This window comes from Acromyrmex echinatior, chromosome 1 (assembly GCF_024713525.1).
Source record: "Acromyrmex echinatior isolate Ae372 chromosome 1, ASM2471352v2, whole genome shotgun sequence".
Classification (NCBI taxonomy): domain Eukaryota; kingdom Metazoa; phylum Arthropoda; class Insecta; order Hymenoptera; family Formicidae; genus Acromyrmex; species Acromyrmex echinatior.
Window position 1 is genome coordinate 16,074,211 of NC_141852.1, and position 24,757 is coordinate 16,098,967.

The 24,757-nt window shown below is 34.3% G+C and overlaps 1 protein-coding gene across 1 annotated transcript in view; it reads left to right on the forward strand.

Annotated features, from left to right (window-relative positions):
* Window positions 1-24,757, forward strand: part of LOC105154724 (uncharacterized) — a 91,972-nt gene that overhangs the window by 38,734 nt on the left and 28,481 nt on the right. The window contains exon 2 of the mRNA XM_011070433.2: window positions 11,657-11,784. Within this exon, the coding sequence (XP_011068735.1) occupies window positions 11,657-11,784 (128 nt within the window). The remainder of the gene's footprint in view (window positions 1-11,656; window positions 11,785-24,757) is intronic.

The following is a 24,757-nucleotide window of genomic DNA, read 5'->3' on the forward strand; positions in this document are numbered from 1 at the left end:
ATGGTGGGAAGGGGTGATATGAGTCTTCATAACGTTGTATGTCGATGGCTGTTCCATTAATATGTCTGACAATATTATTAGGTGTTGGAATTAATTCGTAGCGTTTTTTAATGAAAGAATGTTATTTATTTCACATGAGCATTAAAAAATACATTAATGAAAGTACTTCCCATCACTTGTAAAACGCTACGAATTAATTCCAACACCTAATACGTATAGACATACATATGGTAAGTATATGTATAAATGTCTGTACAGTTAAAAAACAAACAATGTACGTGAAGGTACTTTCTAATTCGATTAGACCCAAAACTGCAACTTTTATTAATGCTACAAAATTTGTCCATTTTTTATGGTTGTGTTTGTGAAGATTTTCACCAGCATCTTATAAATTACCAAATATTATAATTTTAGCTAATTTGACTGAAATCACTTTTCCCACATGATTAATGCGAAATTTTTCCAAATTCATAATACACACAAATAAATTCTATTTATAACGTAGTCGCAAGATATAGAAAAAAAGATTGACTAAATTATTAGTCAATATGAATTTAATGAAGAAAGCGTTAATAAATGACTGCAATGCACGCAAGCGACGTTATCACAAAGAATAATAATACGGTGACAACCTGGGGTTGTAAACATACTTCTCGCGTGGAATTCCACGTGAGAAGAGGACAGAATGTGTCCGCGTGCATCGTCGCATTGCACGCGCACGCGAGTGCATCCCGATCCTTAGTAGTGCGGAAGGGGGTATCGCATAGCACCCTTGCATAGTGGTTATTGCGGTATCACCGTGTTATGCGAACAGTACGAGCACAAACGGGACAAAGACGTGTACGAGAGTCGTTTTACACTCGGAACGATTCATATCGCGATGCCAGACAAATGTGTATGTTCCATAAACTGGTGTGGAATATAATGCGTGTGTCTAGGATTAACATCTAGAAACATCCAGTGATCCATCACAACAAAATATCATTATGTGAAAAACTTGACGATTATATGTATATATATTATGAGAAGTAGTACAAGATCGAGTATAGTCAGACATTAAACCAGTGGTTCACCCGATCGCGATCAGACGGGTGTCGAAGTGAATAACATTCAAATCTGATCAACCAACGTCTGATATATAATAATAAATGCGTATTAATAACGGTTGAAAAAATTGTGTTACTCTTGTGGAAATGTCGTAATTCACAATTCCAAGATTTTCTGAAAGGATAGTTCACTGTTCGACTGTTTTTTCGTAACGTCATGCTGGAACCTTGTTGCTTTATGGGTGCTCTTGCTTTCCCAATGTCTGATAAGCTTATGGCGCCTCGGACGCAGCTAATCTTATATCGCTTGGATGCAAACTTAATACTACTCGAATGCATCGCATTTAACATTTACAGATTTAAACATACCGTTTACTCGATGCATTTATCGAGATAATGCGGATGGATTTTACAAGTTCTTCAAAATATCAGAGAAAACCGTATCTTACAAAGATTCCGTTAAATAAGTTTCAACTATTATATTTTGGGAAACCACTGTGACTAAGAAACAAATTAAATCGGTAACTATAAAAAGAGATCTTTTTCCTTCTTCATGCTTCTTCATTTATTCCACATTTTTCTTCACACAAAGTTTTTAAATATGCAGAATTTAAATAGGTAAGAAAAGGACTAATGGTCGAAGTTTACAGATCTTAGTACCTAATAATATTTTTATATATTCTAAAAATACATCTTTTAATTATATAAACTGCGCTTAATGTCGAACTTGAAATGCAATAGACTAAAATTGAAATAATAATATCACAAAATTAAATGATCGCGATTTGATAATGATACTATTAAAATATTATTAGTCACCTAAAGTTAGTATTGGTCCTTCCTTTATTTATTTGATTAATTTATAATGATCTGGATTAACTTATTATTATTCAGAACTCTGCATTTTGTTAAAATTTGCTGAGTCTTTCAAGAAAATATTAATTATTATCTAATATATCTTTCCAACTAGGTGGACTTTTTTTAACTTGTTGTGTGATCCTTTTTCTTTTACAAATAATACATTAATACTTCGAAAGAATAGACTACCGCAGTCGGCTATTATTAACTATTACGACTATTAAAGCGCACAAAACTAGGATGCGTAGAAAATAGAGAAACATGGCAATGCAAGGGACTCTTGATAAGAAGAGTATGAAGATCACCTCGGAAAGCCCGCGGGAATTATTGAAGTGGCTGCTGGGCGCATTCACATGCAGCTCCAAGGATGAGTTCCAGAGGTTTAGATTAGTCACGGATCTAACTCGGTCGGGATACTTACCCTTTCCTTCGTTCCTCTTTAATTCCCATCGTTGCATTCTTCGAGGATTCTTCGTGACGAGTGCTTAGTCAGCTAATTATTCGTTTTGGTTTGCAAAATTACCTGTTTTCTTTTTCTCGAGAAATGTGGAAGTAGCTAGATATTGGCACGTCTCGAAAGTCAGTTGAGCGCTGAGGCGAGAAATTCTCGGAGGACAAATTCAATTCAGAAAAGGACGACTCTTGACATGGGTGGTCAGGTTATATGTAGATATCGCCATGTAAAAGCTTCAGACCTACCAAGAACCACTTCATCGACATATTTGAATATAAGGGTCAACCAACGTCTCGGTGATTTTAACTAAAAGATCACTGCCTTTAAGGCCATTACCGTTGACACCTATCGCGAAATTGGTTGATTTTGAGTACAGAAATAGATTTAACTTTGATGAATATCGAGGTACTTAACTTCAGTAATTAATATAACAATTAATATGTAATAAATGAAAACAGGAAGAAGAAAAGAAAAACAGCGGTTATGTAAACGATGATTTTTTAAATAAAAATTCACATGGTTTTTTGCATCGTTGCTTTACTTGCAATCTTGTACAATTTGTAAAACGTGAACGCGAATTTTGCTAAGCTTTCTAGGACATTGTAATCGGGATCAGATTGACGTAATTTTGATTAAAATGTAAACCCACAAACGATAGAAGGATCCTTCCAATAGATTTCCAATAGCCGCACACTGTGATTCATCTGCAACTCCAAAGCGATTTCTATCGACGGAAATACGTCTGCCAACGATGTATCTTGCGGATATCTCCTCGTTTCTACTAACATCGAATCTGGGTGCCTCTGAATACCCGATTGGCTTAACTGCCCGTGAAATGACGCCGTTTCTCCGCTTGCAGATCATTTACATCCCGCTTTGTGGAGCCTCCTCACGATGGCTTCAGAATCATATGCTGTACCTTGTCGCATCTGTGAATTATATTATCACATAAATTATGTTGTCTGCCTTTTGTTTATTAGTGTACTGAACTTTAAAATGATATGGCGAGATTATTTTTCAACGTACGTTTGTCAAAATGTCTTTAATATTCTCAGAAAAATATCTCTATCCTTGGAAGCGTTTGCAGTTTATAAATGTATATTATATTGATTTTTTTTTAAAAGGAAGTGTATTATCTTACATTTTACTTTCTTTTTACAAAATTCTGAACTTTATATACAGATTCATTGTCCGACTTAATTGTATTCAATCATATCTAATATGCAATTTTAATTTATTCAAATTAGATTTATACATATTTTATGAATTTTAAGTAACGTTTAAGTAATATAATTATGATAGGAAAGAACATTGATTGACAACGGAAATTGGATGCTGTAAATCTCCGATCGATCGGTCGAAAGAGGAAATTCTATCGTGTCGAGATGCAACTTACAAGCAGGATACCTAAAGCGTCATACCACGTCGACGAGTCTGAGATGGGCTTTTGCTCTCGATAGAGAAATTCCAAGAGTCGAGAGTATTTAGATGCTTCGCTCGGAATCCAACAGTTTCAGAATTCTTTGAACTTCCTTATAAGATACGAAGCCGCACAACTAACTCAACGGACATTTATAATGAAGAAATAACAGCAATTTGTCTTCATTAAAGTTACGGACCATCGCTCGTTCATTTTCAAATGAACATTTTGGTGCAATTGTTATTCCTCTTAGTACCTTCTGCTCTTATCATCATTGACTTTTAACGTCATTAATTATGTACATATCTACTTACAGTGATTTTTCATTAAAGAATCCGATAATCTGGAAAGATACTTGTAAAATCACATCTCGAGGATTACTTCCGAAATTGACGAAAGCGTTTACTGTATTGGCTCTCTGCATTTCCGTAAGGACTAGCCTCTATAATATAACGAGCGCGAATATTTCCGCGAAAGACATTCCGTCTCGAAACTTACTTCTTCAATTACTTTCATTCTTTGGTCAGAGCAATAATCCAGTTTCATTCCGCGCGTTGATACACCAGCAATTTTAGTGGCCGGAGAAAGGCTAACTTTTCTCTCAAACGTACTTTATGTGATAGCATCGTTTGATGCAAGTTGCTTACTATAAAGCCGATTGCGGCATTGATATTGGTATTTCCGTTCAGATACTTTTGCGACGACGACAAAATCTTTTCGCTTGCGTAATGATGTTACTCTCTACTATAAGTTTCGATCCTTCGCGAATTGCGAATTTCCTCTCCCGCAAAGAATTCCGTTCGTGACTCTTCCTCTTTGAACTTTGAAGTTGTCATCTGAGTGACATGATTCATAAAAGCACATCATATTTTTATTCTACTATAAATAGAACATAATGTGGAAAATAATAATTTTGGTTCCATTCCATATATAGAAGTAGCGCAATAAGTTAAAATTAAGCTAAAATACTTGAAATTATCTTTTCGTAAAACAAAAATTATTAAAATATGTATATCTCCTTAATATTTAATATAAAAATGTAATACTTAACTTTTAAATGAAAAAAGAATTTTCAATTAACATCAATATAATCAATTATACAAAAGATATTAATATTGCAAGGGTTTTCGAATATTTCATGAGTAATTATGATAATTTTGGGCAAAAAGCTATTAATTTCGGCCCATTTATGAAATTTTAATGTGTTTATTTCATATCAGCAGGCAGATTAACTCGTATGTCAATAGCGAACAAAATCCTCGCGGACTTCGTCAGGGACTTTGCTCTCGTCGTCGGTTCGAGTTCTTCCTCGATGATCGCTTGAGATTACTTCGGGCGACGAAGTTTAAATTGTTTTCGAAACAGCGGCGAATTCCATTGTCGGCGATTGCCGAAGTGAATATTTGATGCAACCACTTATATAAGACAATTTATCTTGTAGTTTTAATCACTATCATTTTCATCTTAATCAATGTAAATCATATTAGGTGTCGGAATTAATTCGTAGCGTTTTACAAGAGATGGGAAGTACTTTCATTAATGTATTTTTTAATGCTCATGTGAAATAAATAACATTCTTTCATTAAAAAACGCTACGAATTAATTCCAACACCTAATATAATTACATAAATTTTTAAAATCAGATAAAAAAAAGAGTCCTATTTTTGGTTAAAGGATTTTGGCGAGGGGTAATCATCTTAATGTAATAGTGAAGCAATGTCTCCGAAATCATAAAATTCATATGACATCCTCATGCATTATATAATCCGATAATTACATATGCAATCACGAAAATCATTACGTAATATTAAATAAAATCGTTTATTTTAGCAAATGACTTTATACGTGTAACAAAGAAAATTATTTGTAATCAAGTGAAATTATGTAATTTGTGAGACAATATTTCATCTAGTGATTACCTCTTCAGATTTTGATGCTTAATAATATTTATATGTAAATTTGCAAAGCAAATACATATTTTTTCAGTTTTTAAATTGCGCTCGAATACAGTTTGTCTTGAAATGCAATCATAAAGTTGGAAATAACATCACAAATTACATTGATCGTTAATTTAATAATGATATGCTAATAAGCATATTAAAAAGCATAGAAAATTTTTTACATCAAGCATTATAAATATTAAAATATATCTAATAATTTAGAATATTTTCTCCAAGGGATTTTTTGTCTAAATCTCTCTTGAGAAATCAGACAAATTTGCGATAAAATTGTTCATTGCGTACATATTCCACACAGTAAAGCTGCATGTCGGTACAGACTCCATTATGTCTGATCGAAGGCAAATATTTGCGGGAGGATATCAAAGTTGCAGAGCAGAGGAATGTAGATAGTTTATCTTATCGCATCGTTGCACATCAACTAACCTTTAGTTCGTATAATAAAGCCGAATAAATGTACGTAAACTATCTTGATGTTCTACCATAGTTAATGAATGGTTAATGACAAAGTGTATCGCGATAGTTGATACGTTGCGTGAAAATTATGATATTGTACGTTGCGACAATGTTATAACTTTTGACGTTGATTGAGATATACCGTCGGTTTTGTATTATTCATGTCCAAAAATGATAACATTATAACTCCCATCTATTCTGCTTAATTAATTCTCAGCCATATCTTTTTTCTTTTTTCTCAGTAAGTAAAAAAATATATAAAGTAAAAAAATTACACTATTAAAGAAAATAACTTTTAAGATCGTAATGTGAATACACAACAGCTAGGAAATAAAGGCCTTAAACAATCAAGCTGCATCTTTAATGAATAAATAAATAATATAATAAAAAAAGTATAAATAATATAATAGTAAAAGTTTAGTGTTTAAAAAAATACAATAGTAAAAATGTATAAGTTACTGTAAAAAACAGCAAACTTCAATACCGTTATAAAAAGGCAATTAATTCTTCGAGGTCTGTGAAATTGCATCGGACGACCGTTTCAATCTCTAGAGTATCGAACGCGGTTTTCGGCAACTGGCCGATCACATCGGCCACGTACGTCTCACCCCTCCCTGAAATAATGACAACGGGGAAAATACATCTCTCGGCACGTTGGTCACGCTATCAATACTACGCGCCGTATCCGGCGAGAATGCGGGTTCTATCGCGCGTCGCGGAAAAAATGAGCGAGACGAGATAAATCATCCGGATCGCGCAAGCGAGCGAGCAGGAAGATACAGGCACGTCCGTCTCTCGGTGAAATTTACTACCAATATTTTTCTTTCTCCGCCCTGAAAACGGGGTCGAATCTACGTGTCGCGTCTCCACCGCCGAACGCGCGCCTCGCAGTCGCGTGGCGGGAGGTACGCCAGGGCGCGGATATATCTCTGTACCACACGCCGTCACACGCCCGCGTGTCCGCAATATTGAGCGAAACAATCCCCGAATCCTTGCAGCAGATTCCATTCAGAGTTCTATCTATATTCCAGTGCGACGAAAGATCTGCCAATCTCCCAGAAGCGAAACTCCACCGGAACAATTTTATTCAAGTTTGAATAAACTTGAGTAACTGTTCCTATTAGTGTATCCTTTGTATTTAAATAAGCCTTAAAGAAAAACACAAATAAGTAAGAAAAAATATATTTTTTATCAAGTTAAATTATTGTTAATATAATTTGGTATATCATACCAAAAATAATATTCTCTTTTTTAACTTAAAATATAGTAAACATTTTTTGAAAGATATATATCACAATTTAGAGGATTTATTGAGTCCAGTAATACCGTGAGATTTTAAGCTTGTTCCTATTAGTGTACCCTATATTGGAGCTAAGAGCGTTATATAATGAGTATATTAAAATTGTATGTATAATTGAAATAATGATTTATGCAATATTGACTTAAACAATTATATCTATTATTTGTTTGAATATATATATATATATATGTTAAAATGAATTAAATACAGTTAGGCACATAAATTAGGGGCATATTATAATACAGAAACAAAAACATTTTCTTTATTTTTATCAAAAACATTATAAAACATTACCGTTTTTTTAAATTAAAAAATATTACAAGAAAAAGAAATAGTTGAAAAATCGATATTGATTTGATGAAGCAAACAAAATTAAAGCTTATAATAGTTAATTCAGTAATGAGTAAGTTGGCTGAAAAGTATATTAATAAGGAAAGTTACTCTGTATCGCTGTAATTTTAACTCTATTTAACGTTGACTATGCAATGTAGGTCTGGATGAGAAGGGGAGAAGAATAGGATGAGAAGATTGAGCATGTGTTCTTGTATAAAGTTATTATTCTATCTGCTCTGTATTATTCATTCTACCTACTACTGTTATTATTCTATCTACTACTGTTATTATTTTATCTACTACTGTTGTTATTCTATCTATTACTATTATTATTCTATCTACTATTGCTAAACTCATATTATTAATTGCTGAAGTTCATATTATTAATTGCTGAATTATGTTCTTGAATATCTATTGTCTATTGATATGCAAGGGGTGTATTAGTGAAGCGTTTTCCGGGAGATTAAGGGAAAGCGGTTAGCGTATAATCGAGCTAAGGATTTGCTGGATTGGTGTATCGAATTCCGAACAGTCGATTCGTAGAAAATTGGAAAAGTTGCCTCTTTATTGAGTCGATTTCGGCGCAAGGCGGATATTCAGTCAAGATACGGTAAAAATATTTTATTGGAGATAGAAAAACACTGGCAGACAGAAAGATTCTTAATACGAGGCGTACGCTGATCCATTCTTTTGCTCTTGTTGCGGTTTTACATGTAATAGCATTGTCGCTAAGATCAAGCTCGTTTCGCTTTTTGTTATATTGGATCATTTTTGCGGCCTAACTTATGCGATCTGAAACTTATGCTCCAGATCTGTATATTGCGTATTTTACATTGCATTGTTTTGCGGTAAGCCAATAAAGAAATAAGATTATGAAAAGAAATGCAATTTTCTTTTTATGTTTGTGCTAGCTTCCTGTTTACAAGTCGGGATGTTTGACATAAAATCCTGTTATTCTTATAGGTACATGGCTTTGCGATAAGATATAGTACAGATAAGATTATTCGAGTTATATATCTCTTTTCCAGACTGTCTGACATTTTCTCGTCTATCTTACAGTTTCAATTTAATGCACTATGACATATAAATGTGTGCAAACGGACGATCTTAATACTTTGTCGAGGACCGAGTCAACACTGTGGCGAGCAGTGTTGCGAAACACATCGGCCTGGATGAACTCGCAAGTTCATAAAGTTCTAACGAGGTTCACGGTGGTTCACCTCTTAAGAGGACCATATGCTGAGAGAGTCCCCCCCCCCTTCTCTCTCTCTCTCTCTCTCTCTTTCTCTCACAAACTGCGTTAGGAACTGTTGAAGTTCGATGAAGGACCCACCACCGCATATTTGTACGACGGACACTTAAAGCGTTTCATTACCTCTATTAATCTTATCCTGCTTGTTTTTCTGCTTTTTATAAAAAAAAACGTTCAATGCGAAACTGTCGCAAGTTTTATTTCGTGAACGGAGAAATAATTAACCCAGGTCCGTCAAGTTTGTCGAGCAAACTTATCGGCTATTGAAAAATTCTCATTAATAGCGTACGATATCAAAGTTTTATACACGTTAATTATTTTTAAATAATAAATAAATGTGGTATATATAAATTTTTTAAAGCAATTTGAAAATTGAATAAATTTGAAATTTATAAGAAGCAGTTGAATTGGCGGACTTCATTTAAGACACACGTAAAATGTAGTGTTGTTTCATTGGTTCTTTTTATTTCTATTTTTTTTTTTATTATGAGAGGCGAGCGAGTTTAATCTAGCGAGTGGCGAATCTTCCGCGACCTCTGCTAGCGAGCGTCTCATCTGGAATCGACGGTGGCGCTTAGTACCACCTCATAAATTTCTGATTTTACGGACGCGCATTATATTCGCCGGCGAAAAAGAGTTCGATCGGTCCGGCGCGAAAAAGCACGGTAAAACTTTTCCTCGCGCGTCGCTTGCATTATGAAACTCGACGAACTTCGCGAAACGAGCCAAGTCGCTATTACTCGCGCCGCGCACGGAATATGCGCTGGGAAGAACGTCCGAGTTTTCGCATTTACGAGGCGCGATTAAGCATTTTATGGGTCCCATCAATTTTCGAATCTTATAGCATACATACGGGATTAAGAATCGGATCGTGAATGTCGAGTTGAGAAGCCAATTGCGAATCTGCATTTTAACTGTCGCAAATTATTTTCGTCTCGATATAGTCAATATAGAGCAAATGAAGAATCAGGAAAATACACTATTAGATATGAAAACGGCAATGGTAACTGAATTCTTTAAATTAAATAACATTTTGTTATTTTTAACTAACATATAATATGTGTGTCAAAATGTAAATTAATCCATTTCTGTGATTAGTTTTTACTAAACAAAGTAAATATAGTTCATATTAATTATGTTTAGTAAATAATAATAAATTAAATTTCAATTAAATGTAATAGTCTCTAAATTTGAATCAGTGGATAATTATTGACATCAGTCCTTAGTATGCCACTGATAATCAATGAATTGGTTGCGTTCGGCAGAGAAAGCAGCTTTGCAACTGTTGTAAACTTCTTTAATATATTGGTCTTGTCCTTAATTCCTCACTTGATCTAAATGTAGAAACCAATAATATTCAAGAATTTTACAACAATTGCAAAGTTTTTTCTGTTGAACGCAGCCAATAAAACATGAAATCCCTAACATTGTTTGAAGATTGAAACTGGCATACAAAAATATTGGTATTTCAATTATACAATATAATGTTCAAACTTTGTTTTTTAGTATTTTGAATTTCATTTATTATCTATTGCCATTAGGTAATCAGTGATTATATATATCCACTAATTCAGATTTAGGGAATACATTTTCTTGAGTTAAGTTAAATTGTTAATTTAATTTTATTGTTTTACTTAAATTAATGACATATCGAGTAAGAGTAGTGGCGAGCTATAGAAATAATTAAAAATAATTCAAATTAGGTATAATTTGATATTATGAATTTAATAGTGTAGATTTTTGTGCGATTTGTATTGTAGCACTGAGATACTGTTAAAGACTGTCGGTTCTGGAAATTTTCGTGACTATAATTAATGGGCCCCGGGATAATTGAAGAACGATGATGTTATCAACAATTAATAAAAATTCGATTATTAACTATATAAATATTGATAATATAAATATTTCGATAATACATTATTAAATTTGTGATTTTTATATATAAATGCTGTATAAATAAGTATGCATACTTTTAATGCTATAATATCTTATATATTACCGAAAAATTACACTTTTTTCTCTACAATTATCTCTATTGATAATCAAACTTGGATGATAACATTAAAATCACAATTTTAAATAAAAATCGATAATATTATTAAGTTTTAAACATATGTACATGTTTATGAAACTACACTGAGAAAAAATGCTGTTGATTCAATTAAAGTCTATATTACGGTCTACTGTCACTAACATTAATTCATGTATATTTTTATTGACATAAAGACATAAGTTATTATTTCAATAATCAAGGCCTTTATGTCAATAAAAATATACATGAATTAATCACTTATGTTACTGACAGACTATTCTAACATAAAATTTTAATATAGAATTTCATTGAATCAACAGCATTTTTTTCTCAGTGTAATAAATCATGAAATTAGTACCGAATTATTAGTTTCTGACACTTAAATTTTAACAGGTACGCGAACTTCCATACACGCCGACCGTCTTTAATAGTATCTCGTGATTGTAGATTGCTCGTCATTCAGCTTTCTATTCTAATTATTCTTGCGGCAACGGCGCGCTTCCCATGTGATTTTACTTGACGATTAAATGTTATATATGTATCGCAGGTGTCGCGCACGGTCTTAGATGTTACAAATGTGGACAGTACAATGAGGGAGTTGGCAGCATTACACCGTGCATTAATTCCACCGCACACATGCTGATAGAATGCCCATCCTCGGACGATTGGTGTATCGTAAGTATAAATTATTTTTCCATTTAATTCGCCGAAAAAAAGTGACATGAAATATTTTGTGGACTGTGATTGCGATCGCCGACGTAAATTTTATAGAACGCTGCCAAGTATTGTCGGAAGAAAATAAAAAAGAAAATAAAATTATTTTACATACGGTCTTACATTCAATATTGTAGCGTTGCTGAAACACTTGCACAGCTGGAAACGGAAAAGCTCGCCGAATTCAAATATTCCATGAAAAGATAAATATTTCTTTCGCGGAAATAAGCGTCAATACGGCGCCAACGATCACTTGACACTCTTCCAGTAGTTGCCTATAACGACGTTATTTACTTCTCGCAGACTCCCTGATGTCGGATTTATGAGATGAGTCCGCACAAATTGATTCGAGAGTCTTTTGCAAGCTTGCACATCTATTCGAAGAATATCTTCCGGCTTCTCTTCGGTTAACGTGAAGAAGCTCGGTATATATTGTCATGCTATCGAAGGAATTTTTTTAATTTAGAAAAGTAACTTGCGTTCCACATGGGAAGTACTTGCGACAGAGTTATAAATATTTGAAGAATTTTTTCGTCATATAACTACATTGTTAAATCTAATAAAGTGACTCAAATTTAACTAATTTGAGTCGCTACTGTTCCTACTCAATATATCGTTATTTTATAGTAAAACAATGAAATTAACAATTTTAGAACAGTTCATTATTATAATGTTAAATTTAAGCTGGCTATGATAGACAAGTTCTTCTTTCACCTTGAAGTAAAACTGCATTATTAAACCTTTCGATCCTTCTCACTCATCGCGCAACAGAGAGAACAATGTCTGCTCGAGATGGAAACAAAGCTATATTCTCTGTTCAATAATACATAACTTTGTGTTGTAATTTTTGTTCAGAAAAACCGCAGCTTCTCTTTCTAGTGCCCATCCATTCATTAACTTGAATATTTTATTATACGTTTTCAAAGCAAATATGAGGGGAGAAAAATATTTGCGTCACATCGAAAAGTAAAATCGACTAGGTGAAAACGAGGAATAAACTCGAGGAATTTATTCGAATAAGGACGACCGATATTACTTCGCGATTTGAATAAGGGGATCAATGGCCGATGTATGTACGTTTAGAACGCAAATGAGATTTCTGAGTATAATAAAATCTCCTGAAATCTTCTGGAATTTGCTTCGAATGTTCTACGGAATTGGGAAGTGAGGTGGAGGTCGATGATGGTCTGTCTGTGTCTGCGACAATAGGAAATGATTGGAAACTCGTCTCGTTTCAGAGTAAAATGGCATGGGACCATTTTCTCGCGGCTCTATGAATTTCGAAGTTTACATTCATCGTCTTAATAAAATGGTACGATTTAATAAGCATAATAGATAGAGAATCCTCTTGTTGCTTTGTCGAGAGCTAAGTAAGGCGACGTTCATCCGCGAAAAATCCCTTATTCTTTAGCTTTTCTTTATCGCTTTCCTAGTCATCCCTTTCTATCTCCTCATTCCATTTTAAGATTCAGTGTGCTGGCATAAAAGCTCACATACCGAATCCGCGAACAGTATAATACTCAAAAAAATTGACCAATAACGATTTGAGTTATCCTTTACGATCTCGTTTCAATAGAATAAAAATGAAAGAGTCATCCAATGAAAGAGACAGCCAACAAGGATCAACGAGATTTGATGTTCATTTACACAGTATAATTATTTTATATTTCTCCATTTACTATATCCTGCAAATAATAATTATAAGGTTTTCTTTGGCATTAATTCCCTTTGAATGCGTGTGTACGTACGCAATCAAGAGCTCGAATTATCACGTCACAACCATTCCCGATATCTAATTGCTTGGTCTTATGCCTGAGACACAATTGAAAAGCATAAGAATAAAGAATAACTAGAATTTAACATACTGTGTATTCTGGTATAGGCACAGTTTTTGATAAATTGAAATCTTTTATTCCCTATTCCTATTGCCTATGCTTTTCAATTGTATCTCAAGCTTTAGTCTCTTCCCTTTTGATCCCGCTGTTGTATAAGCTTTCACTTTTCCCAAAGGAATAACAAAGCAAAGGAGGATGCAAAAATAACACGATCTATGTTATTGTGTTTGATCATAACCCGACAAGAAACATTGATCATCGGTCTCGTGATGGCTGACGTTTCGTCGATTATTTTTCGGTGAAACTGAATTCAAGAGTTCCGCCAGGCGAGGAGCTCAGTAATTAAATGCTTTCCGTGCACGCGATAGCGGCCTTCGAAGTCTCTTCGATTTCGATGTAGCCGACAATCCCCGGCGGCTGAACGGAGTTCGATGCCTCCGGGCCGTTGAGGTGCATTCAGTGCAGGCGCTGCATTATTATGCTCACGCTCGTGTTGCTCCCCCTTAGTTCCCCGTTGGGCATTCCGATTTGGCCTTCAAATTAGTGCCAGTTGCATATGTCATGTCGTATTAATTAACATTTAGCTGCGTTATCGACTGTGACAGACCTAGTCTATACGGCTCTGTTGTAGACGTATCCCCCCCCCCTCTCTCTCTCTCTCTCTCTTCTTTCTTTTATTTTATGTTATATTATTATATTATTATATTTCATTATATTATTATATTTCATTTTTTTTATTTTATATTATTTTTTTTGTATTATGCTGTTTGAAATTGTTGTAATTTCAAAGTAATTTATTGCTACGTATTTGTTTGTTCTATTTTCTTTATATATATGTATTTTTGATTTATTTTTTTTGGATCCATTGCTACTTTTATTTGTTTTTTTTGTTTTTGGAAAATTTGTCCTAGAATGTTATAATAAACGCTTTATCTATCTATCTATCCATCTATCTGTCTCTCTCCTATTCTCATTTTTTCTCTCAAAAATCCACGATATCAGTAACGATTTGGTGGATGAAACTTGGCACGTTTAATGTTTTGAATTCGATCCAATTATTTGATCCATTACATCGATAAAAACCGATCATCATCCAACGTCCCATTAACGCGCAATGGATGTGTAATTATCTCGAATCAAGTTAAAACGGGAGTATATGGATTAAAATTTGAAATTTGTGTTGCAAAAGTAAACCATCATAATGATTGTCATATTTAAATAATAGCTTTTCTGCTGATTATCTAATAAACAAATGCTACTCTGAAGCTCCAATCGGCAAATTTAGTTTGCTCAACGCGTTTGTCTAAAAATAGAGATGTTTAGAATGCATTAATAACTATTTATTTTTTTAAATAAAATTAAACAAAATAAGTTAAACAAAATAACAAGAGTTATTTTTTATGAAATTCATTTAATGGTTTATCAGTCTTTAGTGTCTAAAGTTCTTGGTGAAAGTTTTAATGATATTTGAGATTGTATGTGTATAGTATTTCTTATGACATTTTTACTAATAAAAATTGTTTTATTATGATGAAGAAAAATTGTTCGAGAATTTTTAAAAAATTCTATTTCACAGTTTCACGAAGAAGCCGCGTTAGTTATTAACTCCTCTCCTGAGCTTGGTGATGTCATTTTCGTCGTAAAAATAATCTTCTTTTAAATAACGGAGGACATTCGCGTTTGCACAGCCATCGTTACTTATTAATGATGAATATACTTCTCACGTTGCAGAGGCATGTACTATTATGAGACTATTTATTATATATGAGAAGCCTTGATATGGAATACCTGAGTGTTATGATCAACGTTCTTATGATCAACTTTTTATCGCGGCCGTTTCTATAATAAATATGATAAAATGAATATGTCTCGATAAAATTATTTTTGAACTGTCAAGCTTACCCGGTAACATAAACCCCCTATTCATTTTCTACTTTAAATTAAAAATACAAACGTCCCTCATTCGATTTGTTTCGTTGATAGAACAATCTAAAAGAGTCAGCAGTTTCTACGTCTTTACGATCGTGCGACTTTCTTCCTGCAGAAGAGTCCACAACAATATTTCTATTTTATTCGGATTTTCTGTTTCAAAGATACTCACGCCCCAGAGTATTGACGAAAGTACCACAGATAAATTTGAGGGTATCGAAAATGCGAGGAAGAATATGGGAATTCACTGGTTGGCTTTGCCACCGAAATCGGATGGCTGCTCTCTTTATCTGCCGTTCGATGGCACACTTTTTTTTCTCGCACATTATCCGACATGTTCGTCTCGCATCTGCATAGAGATTGGATAGCGGTGGTGTATTTCAGTTTGAGGGTGCGAACGCTTAATATTCGTCCACCGGCGAAAATCGCAGGATCGAATGAAACGAAGTTAACGGAAAGTTGCGTAAGAAATTTTTCGTTCTCGAAGACATTATAATATAAAAGCATTATCTCTTTTTGTCCTTGATTAGAAAAGCGTCAGAGGAAGATCGCAAAAAGGTCCCAAGGTGAATTTACGATGTTTCTGATTTAACTCTTACCCTACTAGGTACAATTTGGTGTCTCATCCATACTAACAGGGGCACTAAAATCTATCCGTTTTTTTTACCTATTCAGAATGATTAAAAAAATCCCTAAAATTTCACCAATATACTTTCAACTTTCTAGAATAAATATTGGCACTTCATTTTGGAAAATAATAAAATATAGTATAATTTATAATTACCAAAAGACGCAAAGAAACTTGCACGAACAGGAATCGCTCGATAATTGACGACTCTCTTAGTAGGATAAGGGTTAAAAGTCATGATCATTTTCACGAATCTTCTTTATCACGGGAAGCGTGATCGTTTTCATAATTGGCGGATTTTCGCAATACCGGGTTGGTAAATGCCGAGCATTGTATTTCTTTCTGATTTGATGAATTTGTATAAACGTTCAAAATTTACGAATGGGAAAAAACGTATCCATTATTTCTTTTTTAAATAGTTTGCGAGATTAATTGTTATGCTCCATAAAAAATTTGGGAAGCTTTTTCTATCAATGATACGTGCCGAATCATTAATCTATAATAGTATCTTTATACTATTCAATTAAGCCGCCGAATAGTGCTATTGTCGAAATACTATCTTGGATCTAAACGACCACTGAGATTTCCGCAATTTCCGTTTGAGAATATTTCGATTCTTCGCAAAGAGAGAGTCAACCCTGTTATTCTTGAATAAGCAATCTTTTTCGGGATACTCTCGAACATTCAAAGCTTTACCGCTGATTTCTGATTAGCTCTTATTTGTGGATTTCGTCAGGCGGTTTGCGTATCGAGCTTTCTCATTAAAGAGAATTAAAGAGAAAGAGAAGGGTAGCACTTATATTTCTTTGTATACCACTCTCTTGAAAACCGCAAGATTTTAATCAACGTTGAGACTTATAGCTTTGACGATGAATCATTGGATTTTCTACTTTAATGTTGTGTTCGTCATTGTGGAAGCATATTAACCTCGATAAGAATTAACAATTGATTTTTGGCTTAATAGATTTCAAAGTGGAAGGATAATCAGCTATTATAATTTAAGTTCAACAGCGCCGAATTAAACATTTAGAAGCACAACGGAATTTGGAAGTATTTCCAATATTTTTGAATCAACGTCGCCGTTCAATCTCGTCAAGATGCTAAGCTGAAATGTCTTTTCGTGTCATCTTTCATTTATGTGCCATTCTTTTTCTATATAAGATCACGACAAAGGTCAGAATGATAAATCGACAGACGTTCGAAACGGGGCATGCACTGCAGCTGACGTGCACGGTCAGGAGTTCCGCGAGATCGGGCACGGGCCAGTTTTTTCGAACCGCGATCGTCCCGCCGGAAAATGGAGTACGTTTTTCCCTTAAAATGCCGTTCTTCCCGCGATTCATCATCTCGCGTGATTATTTCTCACGAGTCTCTCGACTCGATGGCCTCGACTCAATCGCGAGCACCGTTGACTTCGCATGCTAATAGATTTATCCTATCCATCGCGTTGCTTGAAATTCCGAAAAATGTTTGCATTTAAAGCAAACAAAATAAATATATATATTCTGAAAAAAGAGCTGAAAAAAGAGGAACTTCAGAAATATTCTGAATGCAAAAAGTGCAAGTAGTGCGAACAAATCTAATATATCGGCATATCTCTCAATCTTTAAGGTTTCTTTCACCAATTTTTGTATTATACTTGTTTTATCTCTTTCTTCCTTTTCTAAGATAAATGGCACTACTGCGAATTAACAATTTGTCAATTTGCTTAACCGGAGATTGATTAAAAAAATCCTTATACCGGTTTCTATTAAAGTAGATTAACTTTAATCTAGTCTGGTAGAAACTAGATCTAGTTCTAAGAATTAGAAAAAGATGAAGAGTAGGTTGAACCAAGATTAAAGTTAATCAACATTGATAGAAACGGATATTAGACTCATTTTTACCAATATAAACTTTAATCTTGAGTTCATTTACTCTTTATTTCTTTTTAATTTTTAGAACTATATATAAGAAAATAAAAAGCAATTTAAACTGAGATTAAAGTTAATCTATGTATATTGATAGAGATGAACGTTAGACTCAGTTCTATCATGTAAAATAAATTTTAATTTCGATTTAACTTACCGTTTATTTTAAAATTCTTAAAATTATGCTCCTTTTTATCAATACAGATTTTTTAATCTCAGTTCAATTTTCTCTCCATCTTTTTTTAATTCTTAGAACTAGAAAAAATAAACAATTAAAGTAAATTAAAATTAAATTACATTGCATTACATTGCATTACATTGCTAGAAACGAGCATTAGAAGAATAAATTAAAGTTAATCTTACATTGGTGGAACGTCTTATTCAAATGAATTTTGGATTTAACAATTCGAAGTATATTTAAATATTATAAATAAAGATTCGATATTCGAAATGACGATAATTGAGTTTCGCGGAGTTTTAGCGATTATTTTTCAAGTACGAGTTTTTTTCGAAATTCAGTTTTGAATAACGGAAACATAACTCTTGCTGCATTGTTAATACTAAATTGCCGCTTTTATGCCTTCTACCCCTTTCGAGTTTTTTACTCGCTTCATTAAACGTGATTCAGTCGACGCCATGGCTCGCTGCCCACAATTTTGTGCATCAGCAAGTCTCTGAGTAATATAATCGACACGTGAAGTAAGCTTTGAGAAGCAAATTGGGAATAATTGCAACATATTATAGACAAGCATAATTACATTCTGCTGTACGTTAAATATGACTAAAAGCTTTACACTTCTCTCTCTCTCTCTCTCTCTCTCTCTCTCTCTCTCTCTTTCTTTGAAAGAGTAAATGTAATTGAAAGTGTCGATTATTGTTATATACGATTAAATTAATAATATATTAATATACTTGTATTCAACAAATAACGTAATGAGGAAGCATCCAATTTAGTGAATGTTTCTGACTCAAAGGGTTGAAACTTTACTGCGATAATTGAGCAACGACCACCGCAGCGCTTGCCGCATCGGATTTTCATAACGCGCCTCTGCGCTGGCGTTTTTATCGCAAAAAAAAAGAGTTTAAAAAAAGGAAACAATTCGGCCTGCCGTTTTCGAGCCAATAAATCGTTGTGCGGAAGTATGTAACAGTTTGCGCGCTTAAACTGCATCGAACGTGACGAGGCGCGCGGCGAGATGACAGGCAGAATTGCACACAGACGAATTGCATCCACACGCACACGTATACCTATAATTCAACCTCTGCCGATTTAATTGCGATTCATGCCGCAATCGATTTTAATTTTTTGCCCGTTGCGATGATATCTCTGATACGTTGCCTTGAAGAGAAGAAAGAACGAAACCATAAATCATTCGTTAAAAAAAGGACTCGAAAGTGCAAGCAACTTGTTTGCATATAATTTCTATGCAACGCATTTCTATGCACTTTTTCATTTCTTTATAGCGCAGTAGCCGGCATTACGAATAGATCGCGGAAACGAAAATATTATTACAAGTCAAATCTAATTTATCCATTTTGCGTCTGAAAGAGAATTGATCCGAAAGTCTTTTCGACATGCTAAATCCCAAACGAGCGTTCTTGCACGGAAGAAACTCGTTTGCACGATATTTTTGGCAGCTCGCGCTGCCTTGGTTGTTCGCAGCGGTGCCTTCGATTTTTACCTCTATCTATTCTCGCTTTCGACTTTATTTTTCCTCCGTCGACATTACTGGCGAGCACTTTGTTTGATTTTCTCCGTGGTAGTTCGCAGCTCCCTTCGTTTTTTTCTCGCTCGTTTGCGCCGCGAAAACGGGCGGTGCTTCTTCTACGTCGTCGCCTGGCAAAAGGAGGAAGAACGTGATACCGTCGGTGGCATCGATCTCCTCTTGACTCGTGATATATCGTCTCCTTGTCGGCGGTCCTCGATCGGCGACGGTGCGGCCGGAATTTATGATTTTCGAATCGGCCGAAATTGTCGTTTGCTCGGAAAAATCACTGCCGTGGAGGAACAGATAGCCTAGTATTTCTACGTCCATGTTATAGGATATAGAATGAACGATACGTTATAAGATGATAAGGATGAACGGTACAGAATATAATGTCATGTAGGGTGAAAATGATCGAATTCGTTTTCCGCCACGCTGAGTACGGCATTGTCCAAATCACAGCTGTTATCGATTATATTGGCGCAAGTACCATATAATTTAACATTATATGAGTGCCAACAGCTGTGCATGTGCGTACAACATGGTCGTTTGTTTATAGAAGCTTTTTTTTCAGATTGCACATAAATCATCTCCTGCAAAATTCCACGAAACGGTCTCTTTAATGCCGAAGAAATATATCCTGGATTATGAGATGTCATACACACCACATAGGAATTTATTTTGGTTCCATCAGAGCGAGTTTTATCAATGTCGGTTAACTTTAACCTTAGTTTAACCGATTCTCGGTCCGTTTTTGGAACTGGAGCTAAAATTAACCGACGTTTCGCGAGAGCGGCATTTACAGACCTCGTAACTTTTTCTCCGCAACTTCACAGGCAGTAACAAATAAAATTCCGTTCAGAATAAATAGAACTTTGGCAGAGGCAACCTTTTCGTTCGCTTACGCGCCCAACGGCGCCATTAATCTAGCAACACAGTGCATCCTTACGTCGTTGCCGGTGGTATTCCTCGCTAAATTGAATGCTTGCTCGCTCATTATTCAGTTTCCTAAGGAATTGCTGAGATAGGACGGCCGAAAGAAAGAACCCGGAAAACGCATAGTAGTTGCACGAACATCGTAAACGTGGCAAGGAGATAAAATTTGTACATTTTTCCTCTTAAATAAAGGAGATGAGGTAAATGTATCAGAAAGTTAGTGGACATGACCCCAATTAGTAAACAAAACATTTTAATATCTTAAAATTAAACATTCCTTTTTTTCAATGGATATGTATGAAATAAATTCGCCTTATTAAATTTTTATAAACAACGAATTTATTTGCACTAAAAAAATATCTGATTGAAAATGGACAAATTAAAAAATTCTGACATCAATCAGAATTTAATTCAGTTATCTCGACTAGAATTTTAATAGGTTTAACTAAAAAAATTCTGATTTGTCCATTTTCAACCAGAATTCCAATTAATCCAATTAATCCAATTAATTCCAATTAATCTATTTTGTCAGTGTAAAGTCGTGCATATCATTAAAAGCTTAATATTTAAAATTCTTATCATTTCATCCAATAATTGAGTCATGTCCATTAACTGTCCACTATCTAGTACATTTATCTTGGATGTTGTTCGCAATAACTCGTCAACAAGAAGAGTTTTACGTATGGTATAATAAAATCATTCATGTATGAAAATTGTACGTAATCTGAATATATAATAAAAACGTGGTCGGTTCGTAACGACGAATGTAATGCGGTCAGACATAATACATAAACTTAATGCTAGTTCCTGATTACTCTCCGGCCAATAATAAATGTAGTCCTCTCTACATACGATAGTCGTAGATATTAAACTGTAAATCACGCGACCTGTTTGTTCGGCCGAAATGTATGTGGGTAACAACCATGACAGAAATTGAAATGACGTACGCGAGAGTACATAACAGCCGTAAAATATCGCGGGTTGATGAACCTACCGGTATTAGGAAAAATAGTAGAGGGATAAGGGGAGAGGGAGAGAAAAATCCCTTGCGTCCCTTCACAGTGAAATATGAGGGACGATACGTGAAACATAAATTATTTGTGTCGCACTTTGGCTAAAACCGTAGGTTGAAGTCAAAGTTGGTTTTAAATTTGTAAAATTTCTAAGGGAATGGATAAATGTAAGTGTATGTGTGTGTGTGTGTGTGTGTGTGTGTGTGTGTGTGCGTCCCTGCACTCTCAAAAAGTTTGATGACTCTTCTTAGATTAACATATTCGAGAACGTTAATTATCAGTCATTTAAAGTAGATATCAGATTCTATAATATATCTTATAAATATGTATTTCTACAAAGTTACGAATAACTGAATATTAAAGTTATATTTACAAAATAAGAATATTGAAAAATATTGATATTCTCAAGAATCTATATTTCAATTCTATTCATTCAAGAATATCAGCTGACATAAGATTTTTTGAAGATAGAATCGATGCGCAACTCAGATATTGTGGGAGTAAAAGTGCTTTGGCACTCAATACGTTGAATTTCTTTACTTACAAAATAAAGAAAATACCTTCAGTTGCATCTGCATTCGAACGGCAGAGTGCTTTGAATTAGAATATCCTTGAATATCCGTTTTTCTATTTTCAATAATTTAACAGGGAGATTGGTTGGTTCTTTTTGAAAACCAACGCTGTGAGATCCTGAAGTAAAAGTAGGATACATTGAGGAGAAAAATATAGAATTCTTATTTTAACCTTAAAATTCAAAAAGTAATATCCGCAGTAGAGAATATTTATTACTTTTTTTTTCTCCTAACCATTTTTAGAATTTGTTTTTCTACAGCAAAGCTTTTAAATATTTGATACTGTAACGATAGCGCATAATGTTTTGTAAAATAGATTCAAAGTTTCAAGTCTGCTTTTCCTTTCTCTCTTTTTCCGCCTTTTCATCAGTCATTTATAAATTTCCGTATTTAAAATAAAGATCTCTCTAAAAAATAATATTTAATTCTTTAAATCTACAAAACAATATTTAATTGTATAGATATATATTAAAGATAATAAGAAAAGCCTATTAAAAAATATGATTGATTAAGAGTACTCTATGTCACAGTTACACTGTTGTCTTTAGAAAAGAAAAGCTACGTCCACATCTATTCTGTACAACTCGCCGACATCCCATCCGAGAATCCCATCCGACTTAGTTCCGCTTTTTCGCGGTTTCGCGCTCCGTCGAATTCGTTTTCCTTGGACGCGATGCCACTTTCTCGACTTCTGTTGCGCTTCCTTCCTTCCGTGATGTTTCGCCTTTCACCCTCGACGATATCTTATACATAAAACATTCCCTTTATCCTATGTCCTTATCGGATGTGCAGTCTACATTTGCACATGTATAAAGGCACGCGTTGCGCACATATGTGCAATTCAAAATAATATCCACGCATAATATCTACACTTCCCGTCTCGCGAAGTGGACATTCTAAAAAGTTGTCAGTGCCGTTGGTGCGCTGCTTATCTGCGATGCGCTTCGATGCATTTTAACCGCCACAGAAATGATACTTTGCCGTCGCGCGGCGACGATGAAACCGCGAAGACGTTGAGACACTTTCGACATTTTAATGCGGCTCGCCTCCTCTCCTTCGACGAAAACAATTTTGTTCGGGGAACAAGAACGTGACGTCTCAAAATGAGCAAATTATTTTATCGGGCTTCACCTGTGTTCTCAACTTTACTAACTTACTGTAATTAATTTTGTGAATCTCCTAATAAACAATAAAATAAACCGCTGAAATATTGCGTCTGAAAGGAAAAAAACTTTCTAAAATAAGACAATGTCTGCAATAAAAAAATTTCTTTGTTAAAAACGAATTAATAGGATTCTGATCATATCGATCATAATTGAACATCTGATTATCTTAATTAGAATTAAATAACACTCTAAAAAATATCTGTGTAAAGTGTTAAATTAATACTTTTTATGTAGATTAAAGTGTTACACAACTCTTATTGTACTGTAACATCATGTCTTTAAATTCATACCATGATGGTGTTAATATAAACAGCAAGGATTATAAATACACATCATGTTGATAGTAATAGCAATACTGACATGAAAAGAATTATATAGACACCGCATAGGGTGCGTTTCATTTAACGTTCGCAACATTCGCATGCATTATTTCATCCTTGTTTAATTTGATGACACAAAGAAATGATATTTGCAAGCATTGCGAACGTTAAGTGGAACGTATCCATAGGGTTTTTACAGACGAACGACTTTGTAGCACCGATCTGTTCATACGAAGCTATTTTCTGGCGTTACAGAAAAATGTCGCGAATATGTTCATAAGGGCTAATTTGTGACGTGACAGAGGAGTGCTGCGAATGCGTTAGTCACGCTACGAATTCGCCCATCTGAACGCATCCATTTCTTGTCGCGTCACGGATTGGTTCATATGAACATATTCGCGACACTTTTCTGTAGCGCCAGAAAATAGCTCCGTACAAAGTCGCTCGTCTATAGAAGCTCATAGTGTTTACACCGATATTTTGTAGAACAGTGCTGGGATTTAGTTGCACATTTCATCTGATTTTTAACTTGGTTCCTACCCCTTACTTAACCAACCCGCAACCTAAATAAAAATCGGCCGAAATGTGCAACTAAATCCCGGCACTGTTTTAGAGTGAATAGACTTAAGCAGAAAATTTTAATTCGTCCATTTTCAATCAGAAATTTTTCTCAGTATACGTATCGATTTTATTCTAGAATTATATAAATAAAGATAAGATTTATATCTCAATTTGTACAGTATTTTATTTCAGTACAGTATAACGTTTTTAAAAATTACGATTCGATTTTTCGATCACATTACTGAAACGTCGATATGTAAACAGAAAATGAAATCATTGGTGAGCGAATAATCAATAGCTTTCAAACGTTTTCTCGTTGCGCGAGTTACATAGCTGGAGGAATAAAAATTTTACGAGA